At 38.4% G+C, this 14,246-nt stretch overlaps 5 protein-coding genes across 5 annotated transcripts in view; all 5 read right to left on the bottom strand.

Moving 5' to 3' along the window:
- stx7l (syntaxin 7-like) overlaps positions 1–14,246 on the bottom strand; it is a 300,211-nt gene that overhangs the window by 53,357 nt on the left and 232,608 nt on the right. The gene's annotated exons all lie outside the window — the stretch shown is intronic.
- Positions 1,713–2,708, bottom strand: LOC136702421 (trace amine-associated receptor 4-like). Its single transcript, XM_066677473.1, has one exon. It carries the CDS (start codon positions 2,706–2,708, stop codon positions 1,713–1,715), a length of 996 nt encoding a protein of 331 aa, XP_066533570.1.
- On the bottom strand, positions 6,287–7,294 carry LOC136702801 (trace amine-associated receptor 4-like). The gene has a single exon (XM_066677938.1). It carries the CDS (start codon positions 7,292–7,294, stop codon positions 6,287–6,289), a length of 1,008 nt encoding a protein of 335 aa, XP_066534035.1.
- On the bottom strand, positions 9,859–10,884 carry LOC136702800 (trace amine-associated receptor 3-like). Its single transcript, XM_066677937.1, has one exon. It carries the CDS (start codon positions 10,882–10,884, stop codon positions 9,859–9,861), a length of 1,026 nt encoding a protein of 341 aa, XP_066534034.1.
- LOC136702587 (trace amine-associated receptor 4-like) lies at positions 12,847–13,890 on the bottom strand. Its single transcript, XM_066677713.1, has one exon. It carries the CDS (start codon positions 13,888–13,890, stop codon positions 12,847–12,849), a length of 1,044 nt encoding a protein of 347 aa, XP_066533810.1.

Genomic DNA, 14,246 nt, shown 5'->3' with positions numbered 1-14,246 from the left:
AAATGATTAATAAAAATAATTAAGTGTAAAAGCAGACACTCTCATTTTCAGAGCTGTCACACTGTTTGGTTTTTGCTTGGCTCTCTAATTTTGCCTCTCTTGCTGTATTTGTTGTACACTGTTTGAGAGTACAATTTAAATGACAAGAAATGTTGTGCGGAAAATGTATAATAGGAATCCTCAGGGTCTGGAAATATCTTTTTTATATAGCACATATCATAGGCTTTGATGTGTTAATCCTGTGAGGTTAAACAACCATGTGTAACCACACCAGGCCAGGACCTCCACATCCGGCATCTTCGTCCCCAATGATCATCTGAGACCAGACACCCAGCCCACTGCTGCAACAGCCGGTTTGCATAACCAAAGAATTTCTGCACAAACTGTCAAAAACCGTCTCAGGGATGCTCATCTGCATTCTCACTCTCTTCATACACCTGACTGGAGTGCGTCGTCATAACAGATTTTATCTGGCAAATGCTCACATTCGATGGGGTATGGCATGTTGGAGAGGTGTTCTCTTTATGGATGAATCCCGGTTTTCACTGTACATGGCAGATGGCAGACTGACGTCATGTGGGACAGTGGTTTGTTGATGTCAGCGCTGTGAATCAAGTGGCCCATGATGGCAGTGGGGTTATGGTAAGGGCAGGTGTATGTTATGGTTATGTTATGTTATGTTATGTTATGTTACACAGGTGCATTTTATTGAAGGCATTTTGAATCCACAGAGACACCGTGACAAGATCCTGAGGCCCATTGTTGTGCCATTCATCCATGGCCATTACCTCATGTTGCATCATGATCTTTGCACAGCCATTTGAGAGGAATGGACTAACATTCAACAATCAACAACCTGATCAACTCTAAGCGAAGGAGATGTGTTGCACTGTGTGAGGCAAATGGTGGTCACACCAGATACTGACTGTTTATTTGACCCCTGAACCACCCCAATACAGTAAAAGTAAACGTTTTAGAGTGGCCTTTTATTGTGGCCAGCCCAGGGCACACCTGTGTAATAATCAAACTGTCTAATAAGAATCTTGATATGCCAAGAGGTGGATGGATTATCTTGGCAAAAGAGAAGTGCTCACTAACACTATTTTAGACAAATCAGTGAACAATATGTGAGAGAAAAAGGCCTTTTGAGTACATAGAAAAAGTCTTGAGGCCAGCTTATGAAAAATGGGAGGAAAAAAAATGTGTTGCATTTATATTTTTTTCAGTGTAGTATTCCAAATCAAGGCCACACTGAAATTATACACATTATGGAACTAGGGCTTTGATCTGGTTAAAATATTTCTATCAGTGATGAACATTTTGTTAGAAAGGTAGGAGGGCAAAATTTTGTGTGAGCTCAGTATTGAAAGAGAGCCTTAACCCCTCCCTACAAAAAAGAAATAAACTACCAAATGTATTAAATACCTCATTTTATTTATTCCAGCTTGTACCTGCCATTTACTGTATAACCTGTTAAGAACATGTGTATCACAAAGGTAAAACAGATATAAAATGTAGGAGTTTAATTATTTCATATTTCCTGAAACGTATATACTATAATTGTTAATGTTTTGTTATACAAATAACACAGCATTGTTTCTTTTGCGATGTGATTGACTAAAAAGCATTTTAAGTCTTTACAACGAGCTCCAGTATATGTGGTATAATAACTTATTCTATACTGAGTTACTGAAATTACAGAGATGAAAAATTTATTTTGTTAAGATTATCTTAAATGCTTTCCGAAATCGAGGATAGAAGAAGCCGTATATCAGAGGATTAAAAGCAGAATTAAAGTAACCAAACCACACCAGGGCATCAAAAACTACTACAGGAGTTAAGAATTCTATAAAAGGATCTGTTATGGTGGCAATGAAAAACGGCAGCCAGCAGATTAGGAAAGCTCCCATAACGATAGCCAGGGTTTTAGCTGCTTTTCTCTCCCTCTGCTCTGACGAGTGACTCTTCATTTCATTCAGGGTTATAGCCATCATATCAGATATTATTTTGGCTTGTTTATTTGCAACGTGGAAGATTTTGAGATAGAGAGAGCTCATAATAGCACCAGGGATGAAGAAATTGGTAAATGAAACAAGAACTGCCCACTGTTTATTAAAAACCAATGCACAGTTTCCCACACAGGAATTCAGCATTAGCACATCTAAACCAAGAGTGTTTACATTTGAAAATACGATCCCAAAACTGTACATGAATGGAATGAGCCATGCAATGCTGACACAGACTACTACATTGGTGTTTGTGACTGTCATCTTATAGGTCAATGGTTCACAAATGGCCAAGTATCTTTCAATAGATACCAAACATAGGTGCATTTTAGAGATCATACAAAGTGACATATCTAAGCCAGAGTGCACTTTACAAACAATGTCTCCTAAAAACCAGCAGCCCTCTACTGATCGCACCATACTGAAAGGCATGATCAAACAGCCCAATAAACAATCCACCAGGGCTAAAGAAAGGATGATGAAGTTAGTGGGACACTGCAGGTGTTTAAAATGAGAAATGGAGATGATCACTAACAGGTTTCCTAGGACAGTCAAAAGAATGGTAGATAGCATGAATATATACATTCCTGCTTTAACCACAGAACAGCGATGTATTTGGGGACAGGAGTTGGGCTGATGTGGTAAACAGTAAAACACATACTCCACAACAGCATCAGTCTTATTCAGAATAAGGGTGTCCATTTTGGTGTCCAAGCTACAGGAATATATCCTTTCCCAAAAGAAAATACTTGAAAGTCAGTAGAACAAGTGGTAGTAATTACAAAAGCTGTAACTCGTGCCAAAAGGTGAAGCAGGTATATACAAGCCTCAAAACAAAACAAATGGACTATGCTCAGCTCCACCACGGCTTATATCTGCTCTACTTATGCTACACCTTCCCAGTTGTCCCATAGCCAAAAATGCATCAGATTCCCATAAGGAAAAGGCAGCACAAAAAAGCAGAAAGGTCAGGGGCCTAGATCTGTATGTCATCAGTTAAGACTAAATAGAGTGATACACCACAAGCATAGTAATAATGTCATGGCAGTAGGTTAAGCTTAATGCAGTTTGATACAATATTTATTTAGGAAAAATACAAAGGAAGAAACTACATTTCCAATATTGCTGAGTAACTATTAGTCACCACTAGACAGGACCATGTAGGGTGTGCGTGCCAAAATGACACAACTGCAGTGTTTGAGTTTTGTGTGTTTATTTTGCGTGCGGTCATGCCCCGCCAATGTTTTATAACATGCTTCATAAAAACACATAATTTGCGAACATTTGGTATTCATTAACATACACACGTTCTACTAAAAATCTGGTGTTTACGCAGTGTTCATGAATCTGGCTGTAAGATTTCAGGAATGTCCATTTCTTCGTACATTACGTGCAGTTTGCTCGTGTTTTTTACGAATGTTTCACGATTGAGGCCCACTATCTCCCCACTTTCTTTCTCCTCTGTTTCACTGTAAAGCGTTGTTCAATAGATTTGATTCATACATTTTCTTTTAATTTTAAGAGGTTTTAGCGTGATTAACCTGTCGTTGGCACCATAGCCACAGAAAGCATATACAAAAATAGATTTCTGTGAGCAAACCTGTGTGTTTAGGAAGTATGTGTAAAGGATTTGCTAAGCTGTTGTCAAATTCAAAACTCTTTTGGCCTACCAGCAGAATGGGCTGTTCTTTCCAATGTGTCTCCCAAGACAACGTCATGCTTTTCCTACTTTTGCAGTTAAGATTTTTTAGCCAGTCTTCTCATGTTATTTCTTACTTAAGCCATGCCCTTAACTAATATGAAGCCACATATTCTTGTATGTTTATAAACATTCACGATTGTTCTCCAGTACATACTACAAAAGCCATATTTCTTGAATATTGATCACTTAATTGGATGGCTTTTTACAAACCGGATTCCCAAAAAGTTGGGACACTAAAGAAATTGTGAATAAAACCTGAATGCAATGATGTGGAGATGGCAAATGTCAATATTTTATTCATAATACAATATAGATGACAGATCAAAAGTTTAATCTGAGTAAATGTAACATTTTAAAGGAAAAATATGTTGATTCAAAATTTCACAATGTCAACAAATCCCAAAAAAGTAGCAATAAGTGGCTGGAAAAAGGAAATTGATCATATAATGAACAGCTGGAAGACCAATTAACACTAATTAGGTCAAATGACAACATGTTTGTGTATAAAAAGAGCTTCTCAGTGTGTCAGTGTCTCACTGAAGCCAAGATGGTAAGAGGATCACCAATTCCACCATTGTTGCGCAGAAAGATAGTGCAGCGATACCAGAATGGTGTTATCCAGCGTAAAATAGCAAAGACTTTTAAGTTATCATCATCAACCGTGCATAACATCATCAAAAGATTCAGAGAATCTGGGACAATTGCTGTGCATAAGGGTCAAGGCCGTAAAACTCTACTGGATGCTCGTGATCTCTGGGCGCTTAAACGTCACTGCACCTCAAACAGGAATGCCATTGTTAAGGAAATAACAGAATGGGTTAAGGAATACTTCCAGAAAGCATTGTCGATGAACACAATCCACCGTGCCATTCGCCGTTACCAGCTGAAACTCTACAGTGCAAAGAGAAAGCCATTTCTAAGCAAGCTCCACAAGCTCAGACATTTGCACTGGGCCAGGGGTAATTTAAAATGGAGTGTGGCAAAATGGAAGACTGTTCTGTGGTCAGATGAGTAACGATTTGAAGTTCTTTATGGAACACTGGGATGCCATGTCATCCGGACCAGAGAGGACAAGGATAACCCAAGTTGTTATGGACGCTCCGTTCAGAAGCCTGCATCACTGATGGTATGGGGTTGCATGAGTGCTTGTGGCATGGGCTTAATGTGCTTAATGCAGAGACCTTTGTTCCGGTTCTAGAACAGCATATGCTCCCATCTAGACGTCATCTCTTTCAGGGAAGACCCTGCATTTTTCAACAAGATAATGCCAGATCACATTCTGCAGCAATCACAACATCATGGCTATGTAGGAGAAGGATCCGGGGACTGAAATGGCCAACCTGCAGTCCAGATCTTTCACCTATAGAGAACATTTGGCACATCATAAAGAGGAAGGTGCGACAAAGAAGGCCCAAGACGATTGAACAGTTAGAGGCCCGTATTAGACATGAATGGGAGAGCATTCCTATTTCTAAACTTGAGAAACTGGTCTCCTCTGTCCCCAGACGTCTGTTGAGTGTTGTAAGAAGAAGGGGGGATGCCACACAGTGATAAAAAAAGGCCTTGTCCCAACTTTTTTGGGATTTGTTGACGCCATGAAATTTTGAAACAACATATTTTTCCCTTAAAATGATACATTCTCTCAGTTTAAACTTTTGATCTGTGATTTGTGTTCTATTCTGAATAAAATATTAGATGTTGGCACCTCCACATCATTGCATTCAGTTTTTGTTCACAATTTGTTTAGTGTCCCAACTTTTTTGGAATCCGGTTTGTACATGTCATGATACATGGTTCATTTCCTTTCTAGGTATAAGCACTGGGCCTGTTCTAGCAGTGTCTGAGCTCAAAGTTATTTTAGACTCTGAGACTTTGTACTATCTAGGATAAAAACTCTGACAGAACAATGTACTTTTGTAAGTTGGTCTAGAATATCTAAGAATATCTGCTAAGGGCTTTAAATGTAAATGGTTGCATGGATACATAGATTTATCCACAGTCATAGGCCCCATTTGGGACGCAATAATGTGTGCAGTGCTAATTTATGAATGACAGTAAAAGTTGAAGATGAAATTTGTATTGCATAATGGACCATGATGAGGTAATGTTTGTAAGTGCAATACCGATGAGACTGGTTATCATCTCTCACTTTAAATGATGGCACACCCCACAGGGGAGTCGGACTAATCAAAGGTGTTAAAGACAGCAGCTTATTTCTTCACACTTTTAGCTAATTCTGTCCATCTGGAACTACAGAATAGATCTGTGGGTACAATATTGCATCAGCCAGTTTGACATTCCCCTGACAAGTAGTGCTACAACATATTATCATGCAACAACTGCAAAGCAATAGTAAACAAAATGTTAATCAAAACTTTTAGCAAGTTTCTTCACTGATTTTTTTTTTTTTTTTTCAGATTAGGAATATGGTCATGGATATTCTGACATTCTAATATTGAAATTGGTGCAGTATAATTTTCCATTATTTGTAACAATGACTTTTTAAGTACAATATGAAGCTTAGAAAGCCATATTCACGCACAAAACATTTTGAACATTTAGAACAATTACTAAACTATTAAGTTGATTGAGATTTTTTGAAACAGCAAATGTATCTGTATATGATGATCCTAAATGCTTTTTGGAAGTTTGGATAGAAAAAGCCATAGATTAGAGAGTTAAACATTGAATTAAAATACCCAAACCAAACCAGGGCATCAAAAATATTAATAGGGGTTGAGAAGTCAAGGAAGGGATAAATTACAGTTGCCAGGAAAAATGGAAGCCAGCAGAGAAGGAACACCCCCATAACAATGCCCAGGGTTTTAGCTGCTTTTCTCTCCCTCTGGTCTGACATTTGTTTTTTGTCACCAGATATTACTCTGTCTACACTGTTGGATATAATTCTTGCTTGTTTCCTTGCAACATGAAAAATTTTAAGGTACAGGCAGCTCATTATAGTCCCTGGAATGTAGAAGTTAATGAGGGGGGCAATAACACCCCATTCCTTATTAAAAAATAAAGCACAGTTTCCCATACAGGAATTTTGCATGTTTTCATCCAGACCACTAATGTTTACCTTGGAAAGAACAATCCCAAAGCTAAACATGAAAGAAAACATCCAAGCCATTGCAATCCACACTGACACTGTTCCATTAGTCACTTTCAGTTTGTAACTCAGAGGTTCACAAATGGCCATGTACCTATCAATAGACACTAAACAGTGGTGCAAAATTGAAGCAATACTTAGTGTCATATCCAAACCTGAATGAATTTGACAAAAAATGTCTCCCAAAAACCAGCAACCTTCCACCCATCGCACCATACTGAAGGGCATGACCAAGCAGCCCAGTAAGCAGTCCACCACGGCTAAAGACAGGATGATGAGATTAGTTGGAGAATGCAGCTGTCTGAAGTGAGAAATTGAAATCATGACCAGCATGTTCCCAAATACAGTCATGAGAATAGCGACCAGCATAAAGATGTATATGGAAACCCTGATTGCAAAGAAACGGTGCATTCTGGGGCACGATTCCAGCCAATGTGGGAAGCAGAGAAGCACATTTTCCACATCAGTTTTATTCATGAACAGGTTTCTATCCAAGCCATTCAAAAATATCTTTCTTCAAAATATAGCTTAAAAAACCTGGAATTCAAGCTCAAATCAAAGAAATGCACAATTTTTGTGTCCAAAAGAAAAAAGAAACAAAACCAAACATAAACTATACTAAATATGCTATCAGGCAGCACATTACATTGAAAGCTTGCACATAATCCATGCATACCCAGAAATGGATACAACCCTCCACCCACATCCATACTGGGTTTTATACATTCAGGATTTTAAATGCAACGTCTACAACCAGTAGAAATGCTCTAAATTTCATTACCATGTGGTGATTTGCGTTAGAGGTTGGACAAGGCTTTAACCAATCAGTCTAGCAGAGCTGAACAAATAGTAAGCATTCAGTTAACAAGATACTAACATTGATTAGTCCAAAGAAATAATTAACTAAACCATCGGTACAGACGCATTTTTCTGTTGAAATTCTACTTTAGTTAGACATCCCATTTGAATGCGAAGACTATACTAAGGGTAACATTTCAGTGGGTTATCATATTTTTTCATTATCTAGAAAAACTGAATGTGTCTCTGTCAATGATATTTAGATGACAATCTATTTCAATTTCTGGAGCTATTCTGCTGGAGTCTGCATCTGATACATTATATTTGTAAATTACTTCCCCCGGGCGGCACGGAGGCGCAGCAGGTAGTGTCGCATTCACACAGCTCCAGGGACCTGGAGGCTGTGGGTTCAATCACAATTTAGTGACTGTCTGTGAGGAGTCTGGTGTTTTCTCCTCGTGTCTGTGTGGGTTTCCTTCCGGTGACTGTCTGTGAGGAGTGTGATGTGTTCTCTCTGTGTCTGCGTGGGTTTCCTCCGGGTGACTGTCTGTGAGGAGTGTGGTGTGTTCTCCCTGTGTCTGCGTGGGTTTCCTTCGGGTGACTGTCTGTGAGGAGTGTGGTGTGTTCTCCTCGTGTCTGTGTGGGTTTCCTCCGGGTGACTGTCTGTGAGGAGTGTGGTGTGTTCTCCTCCTGTCTGTGTGGGTTTCCTCCGGGTGACTGTCTGTGAGGAGTGTGGTGTGTTCTCCCTGTGTCTGTGTGGGTTTCCTCCGGGTGACTGTCTGTGAGGAGTGTGGTGTGTTCTCCCTGTGTCTGCGTGGGTTTCCTCCGGGTGACTGTCTGTGAGGAGTGTGGTGTGTTCTCCTCGTGTCTGCATGGGTTTCCTCCGGTGACTGTCTGTGAGGAGTGTGGTGTGTTCTCTCTGTGTCTGTGTGGGTTTCCTCCGGGTGACTGTCTGTGAGGAGTGTGGTGTGTTCTCCCTGTGTCTGTGTGGGTTTCCTCCGGGTGACTGTCTGTGAGGAGTGTGGTGTGTTCTCCCTGTGTCTGCGTGGGTTTCCTTCGGGTGACTGTCTGTGAGGAGTGTGGTGTGTTCTCCTCGTGTCTGTGTGGGTTTCCTCCGGGTGACTGTCTGTGAGGAGTGTGGTGTGTTCTCCTCGTGTCTGTGTGGGTTTCCTCCGGGTGACTGTCTGTGAGAAGTGTGGTGTGTTCTCCCTGTGTCTGTGTGGGTTTCCTCCGGGTGACTGTCTGTGAGGAGTGTGGTGTGTTCTCCCTATGTCCTTTTTTGAGTTGGGAGGCCATTATATCTTATTTTTTAGAATTAGCTGAAAATTTGCTAAAGTATAACCAAAAACTCAGATTTTATACAGTGTTGTGTTTATTATTATTTCACAGTTTTTTTTAATCTAGGTCCATATTTACCTGACTACGAGTTCTGAATCTTTACTCATATACACTTGTGAAGGTGAAGGTTTTCTATCAATATCTTTGTATGTAATACAAATAAACCAAGGGGAATAATGTATTATTCCTCAAATCCCTCAAGGATATGTAGTAACCTTTCCTTCAATTATGGTTCTTTCCTCATGTTCTTAGGCAGTATGCACTTTCACTTTATTCATAAAGTGAAGACCAATTTCTAAAAAGCTTTGGGGTTTGAATGCATCAGCCTCTGAAATTACAAGTGCAAAAGTTCCAACAATCTGTCCTGACATGTATTCGTAATTAGTCAGTAAGTTAGATGAAACATGTCACAGCAAGTAAACCCTTGACAGTAAACCATCAGGGTTTTTCTTGCCTCACTGCTCGCTGTATGAGTTTCATGGAATATTCTGGCCAACGGGCAAGTAAGCCTGGATTACTGCACTTCAAATTCTGCTCACAAAAGCAGAATGACTGCTTTTCATAACAACCAACAGTTGAAAGTATTGTTCAAATAGAGATAGAAGGCTCAATCAGCTTTGGAAACAGATAATTTATGGCCCAAATATGACTGCATAACAAGTGATATTGCACTAACATATTTATATATAACCATCCCACTCAGTTTTGACATAGACAAAAGAGATTATCTGTGGTAATATTTTATATGGATTAATAAACTATTATAATGTGAAATTTGAAATGGTAAATGGAAATTCACAGCAATTAAAAATAAAACCAGTCCTATCAAAATAATGTACAACCCAAAGGATAATATTTGCCTCTTTATACTGGTAACAATATTAATTTACTGAAGTTACAGTATCTTAAAATGACAAGTTGTCTGAATTACTTATTTGGAAAACATATCTTGAAATGATGATTTTAAATGCTCTCTGAAATCGTGGGTAGAAGAAGCCATAAATCAAAGGGTTGCACATAGAATTAAAATAGGCTAACCACATCAGAGCATCAAACACATCAACAGGGGTTAGAAAGTTGAGGAGTGGATCTATCAGATTGGCCATAAAATATGGCAGCCAACAAAGAAGAAAGAATCCCATAACAATGCCTAAGGTTATAGCTGCTTTTCTCTCCCTTTGTTCTAAGGACTGGCTCATTTCACAAGATTTTACCACTGTCCTTTCAGATATTATTTTAGCCTGTTTTCTTGCAACATAAAATATTTTCAAATAAAGACAGCTCATGATGGTGCCTGGAATGAAAAAGTTTAGAAGTGACCCAATAACACTCCATTGTTTGTTAAATGTTAGAGCACAGGATCCAGCGCAGGGACTCAGCATGATATCCAGGCCCAGAATATTAACTTTGGAAAGTACAATCCCAAAGCTAAAGCTCAATGAAAATAGCCATATGGTGGTGAGACACACTGCTACATTACAGTTTGTCACCTTCATCCGATAATGCAAAGGCTGACAGATGGCCATGTACCTATCGATGGAAACCAAACACAGATGCAGGATAGAGGCAATACTTAGTACCATGTCTAAACTAGAATGAATCTGGCAAAATATGTCATCCAAGAACCAGCAGCCTTCCACCCATCGCACCATACTGAAGGGCATGACTAGGCTGCCCATCATACAGTCCACCAGGGCTAAAGACAGGATGATAAGATTGGTTGGAGAATGCAGCTGTTTGAAGTGGGACACAGTGAGGATAACAAACAGGTTCCCAAACACAGTTATGAGGATAGTAGCCAGCATAAACACATACATGATGATTTTAAGGATGGAAAAGCGGTGTATTCTGGGGCAGGAGTCAGGCTGCTGTGGAAAGCAGAGAAGCACATTGTCCAAAGCTTCAGTCATGTTCAGGATGAGGGTGCCCATCCAAATTGGTCAAGCTCTCAGTAAATAAAGACCGTCTCAACAACAGTGCAGCTGACAATCTACATGTCCATGCAAATCACCATGTGATCTAGCCAAAAAAGGTGATGCGGCACAGCACTAAATTTGACTTATATACATTCTGGTTTTAAAAAGGCTACACCCATTCGCCAATAGGATTAACTCACTTGTCATCCCATGGGACCACATATCTGACGTCATTGGCTTCAACAGTTTAGCTGTGTAATTCAACTGATATGGCATTAACCATGTTAATGTACATCTAAAATATTTTTAAAAAGTATTATGAGATATATAATACACAAATGTATTCTTGAAAGCTCTTAGTTTAGCATGGCTGATTGTTACAGTGTTCTCTACTTAAAATGTATTAAATGAGCAACAATTCAATTAGAAGATGTATAAAGTCTTAATAAGAGATTTAAAATGGCATTAATATGCCCCATGTATTTAAATAATAAAATGTGATATTTAGAAAATTGAAATATAGAACATCTCATGAGAACAAATAAACATTAACTGGTGACAAATACAGATTAGAAATGTTTTCTAATGGCCCTATAAAGTGACTACTTTATTTAAAACTGGGGTAACATCCACTGATTGTTTAATACATTAGAACTGATTATCACTATTGATTGCTGGGTTTGACTGTGGATAAACACACACAATAACACTCAGGTTCACTGCATGATGTAATGTGTGTTTTTAAGTATCAGTATTTCTTTTTGCGTGAAAAATACCTAAGAGACCAATTATCACCTCAGTTTAAGTGAAGAATTGCTCACACATATTTGACTCATCAAATGTGTTAATGTCAACAGCTTATTGTTTCACACTTTAAGGTATTTCTGTCCTTTTGTAACCACAGAAGAATTCTTACCTGTTTTTTCTGTCCTTGATCATTAGCAATAGTGATTTATATCATACAAAATAAGGAAACTATGACGTGCCCTTCAATGCAATAACATATAAATTATTAAAAATGACCAAATTAGTACTAAAAATTACTGTGGAAGTGAACATTTTTACTATTGTTTTCTTATAGGGAGGATTTATTATGATGAGGGTACATTCCTTATGCAAAAGCAAAGTTAAGATAAATCTGTCCAGATTAGCAAGGCTTCTGGGTGTAAGATCAGATCTGTACAATATACCAAATGAAGGATGCCAGAATAAAAGTAAAACCATAGTCAAGCTTGAGTACCAATGTATTCTTCAGCTATGTGAATTGTCGGTCCCTAAGTCAAATGTTTCATTAATGATTTAGTTTGTATCACAGCACAGAGAACCGACTAATGAATGTAAAGGCTAATCAATGAATGTGTTTTCATTTCAAATATTTGATTAATGACATGCACAGCCACACTAGGCCTTGCTTTAGAGATTGTTTTAAGTCATGACAGCTTTAGCTATACAGTACAATGTAATCCAGGACATGTCCATATATTACAGTTTTTCCATCAGCACTGATGCCCTCTAAGCAAAGTCTGCTTCTAGAATAAATATCACTGGCCTCCAACAAGTGAATGGACTGTTCAAACCTGCTTGAATAAATAAAAATACATCAAAATGTTTACTTACTAATTGTCTGTTGAAACATTCAGAAACTGAGTGCAAAATAGTCAGGCACGTCTTCTGTTTTTATTGAACACATTTCAAAAACGTAATAGTATGGACACGTGGCAAATGTCTATATTATACATCTGTAGTTTAGAATTAATAATTTGGAACCTGTGCAATTGAAATAATTAACATATTATATGAACTTTATATGTTTCCTGCAAACCTTTTGATTTATTTTACAGCAAACAGATTCCAAATACTGTCATTTTCATTTTTATTATAATGTATATGAGTTCCACAAAAGAGTATAGAATTCACTCACAAACAAACTAATGAAAACATGATTCTACTTGTCTGGGGACATGAAACCTGCTAAAATTAAAGTATTAAATGCCTTGAATTACTAAGGTGCAAAATATATTTTGATATGATGATCTTAAATGCTCTCTGAAACCGTGGATAAAAAAAACCATACACCAAAGGATTAAAAGTGGAATTAAGGTAACCAAACCAAACCAGGGCGTCAAAAACATCTACGGGTGTTGAGAAATCAAGGAATGGATCGGTTATGGTAGTAATGAAAAAGGGCAACCAGCACAGCAGAAAAATCCCCATAACAATGCCCAGAGTTTTAGCCGCTTTTCTCTCCCTCTGTTCAGGAGAATGGATCTTAGTCTCGCAAGAGCTCTGTCTCACAGCCATCCTTTCCGACATTACTTTGGCTTGTTTTCTTGCAACATGAAAAATTTTAAGATACAGAGAGCTCATAATAGTCCCTGGAATGAAAAAAGCAACAAGAGAAACAACAACACCCCATTGTCTGTTAAAAATTAAGGCACAGTTTCCTACACAGGACTTCTGCATTAGAAGGTTCTCCAAATCTGTGATATTCACATTAGACAGAACAACTCCAAAGCTAAATGTGAATGAAAAGAGCCAAATTAAAGCAATGCACACAGCCACCGTGCCATTTGTCACCTTCATTTTATAATTTAGAGGTTCACAGATTGCCAAGTATCTGTCAATAGACACTAGACATAGGTGCAGGATTGAGACAATACTTAATGTCATGTCCAAACTAGAATGAATATGACAAAAAATTTCTCCCAGGAACCAGCAGCCTTCCAACCATCGCACCATACTGAAAGGCATAACCAAGCAGCCCAGTAAACAGTCCACCACACCTAAAGACATGATAATGAGGTTGGTTGGAGAATGCAACTGTTTGAAGTGAGAAATAGTGATGATGACTAACATGTTTCCAAACACAGTCGTCAGAATTGTTGCCATCATTGATAAGTACATGGTCACTCTGAGCAGAAGAAAGCGACGAACTCTAGGACAGGAGTCCAGCTGCTGAGGGAAACAGAACAGCACCTTGTCCAAATCTGTTTCATTCTTATTCATAATGAAGGCCTCCATCTAAGATACTTCCTTGAGATTAAAAAATTAAAACTGATTACAACATACCACACAACAACTGACAAAAGAGCTAAGTGAATGAGTAGTACAGAGGCACTATAGCTTAAATTGATTCTGGATTTTAAAAAGGGGACATGCCTTCACCAATAGGATTGTTTAAATATGACTTCATCCAATGGCCAAGTAAACATTGGCTGTTTCTGAAATGTATGAATGCCATCTGATGAGGTGGAAGCCATGAATTCCCTTGGCAAAAATATATTGAAATAAATAATGTAAACGTGGTACTATTAAATAATATTTTTCTCATGGCACCTCATTGTAAAGGGACATATGATACATGCAAATATATTTAT

The sequence above is a fragment of the Hoplias malabaricus genome, chromosome 7, assembly GCF_029633855.1.
Source record: "Hoplias malabaricus isolate fHopMal1 chromosome 7, fHopMal1.hap1, whole genome shotgun sequence".
Taxonomy (NCBI): Eukaryota; Metazoa; Chordata; class Actinopteri; order Characiformes; family Erythrinidae; genus Hoplias; species Hoplias malabaricus.
This window is presented reverse-complemented; position numbering and strand designations above follow the sequence as displayed.

Bases quoted from the DNA above. Each gene is read 5' to 3' on its own strand.
- LOC136702801 (XM_066677938.1), bottom strand. From the start codon at position 7,294: ATGAATAAAACTGATGTGGAAAATGTGCTTCTCTGCTTCCCACATTGG.
- LOC136702421 (XM_066677473.1), bottom strand. From the start codon at position 2,708: ATGGACACCCTTATTCTGAATAAGACTGATGCTGTTGTGGAGTATGTG.
- LOC136702587 (XM_066677713.1), bottom strand. From the start codon at position 13,890: ATGGAGGCCTTCATTATGAATAAGAATGAAACAGATTTGGACAAGGTG.
- LOC136702800 (XM_066677937.1), bottom strand. From the start codon at position 10,884: ATGGGCACCCTCATCCTGAACATGACTGAAGCTTTGGACAATGTGCTT.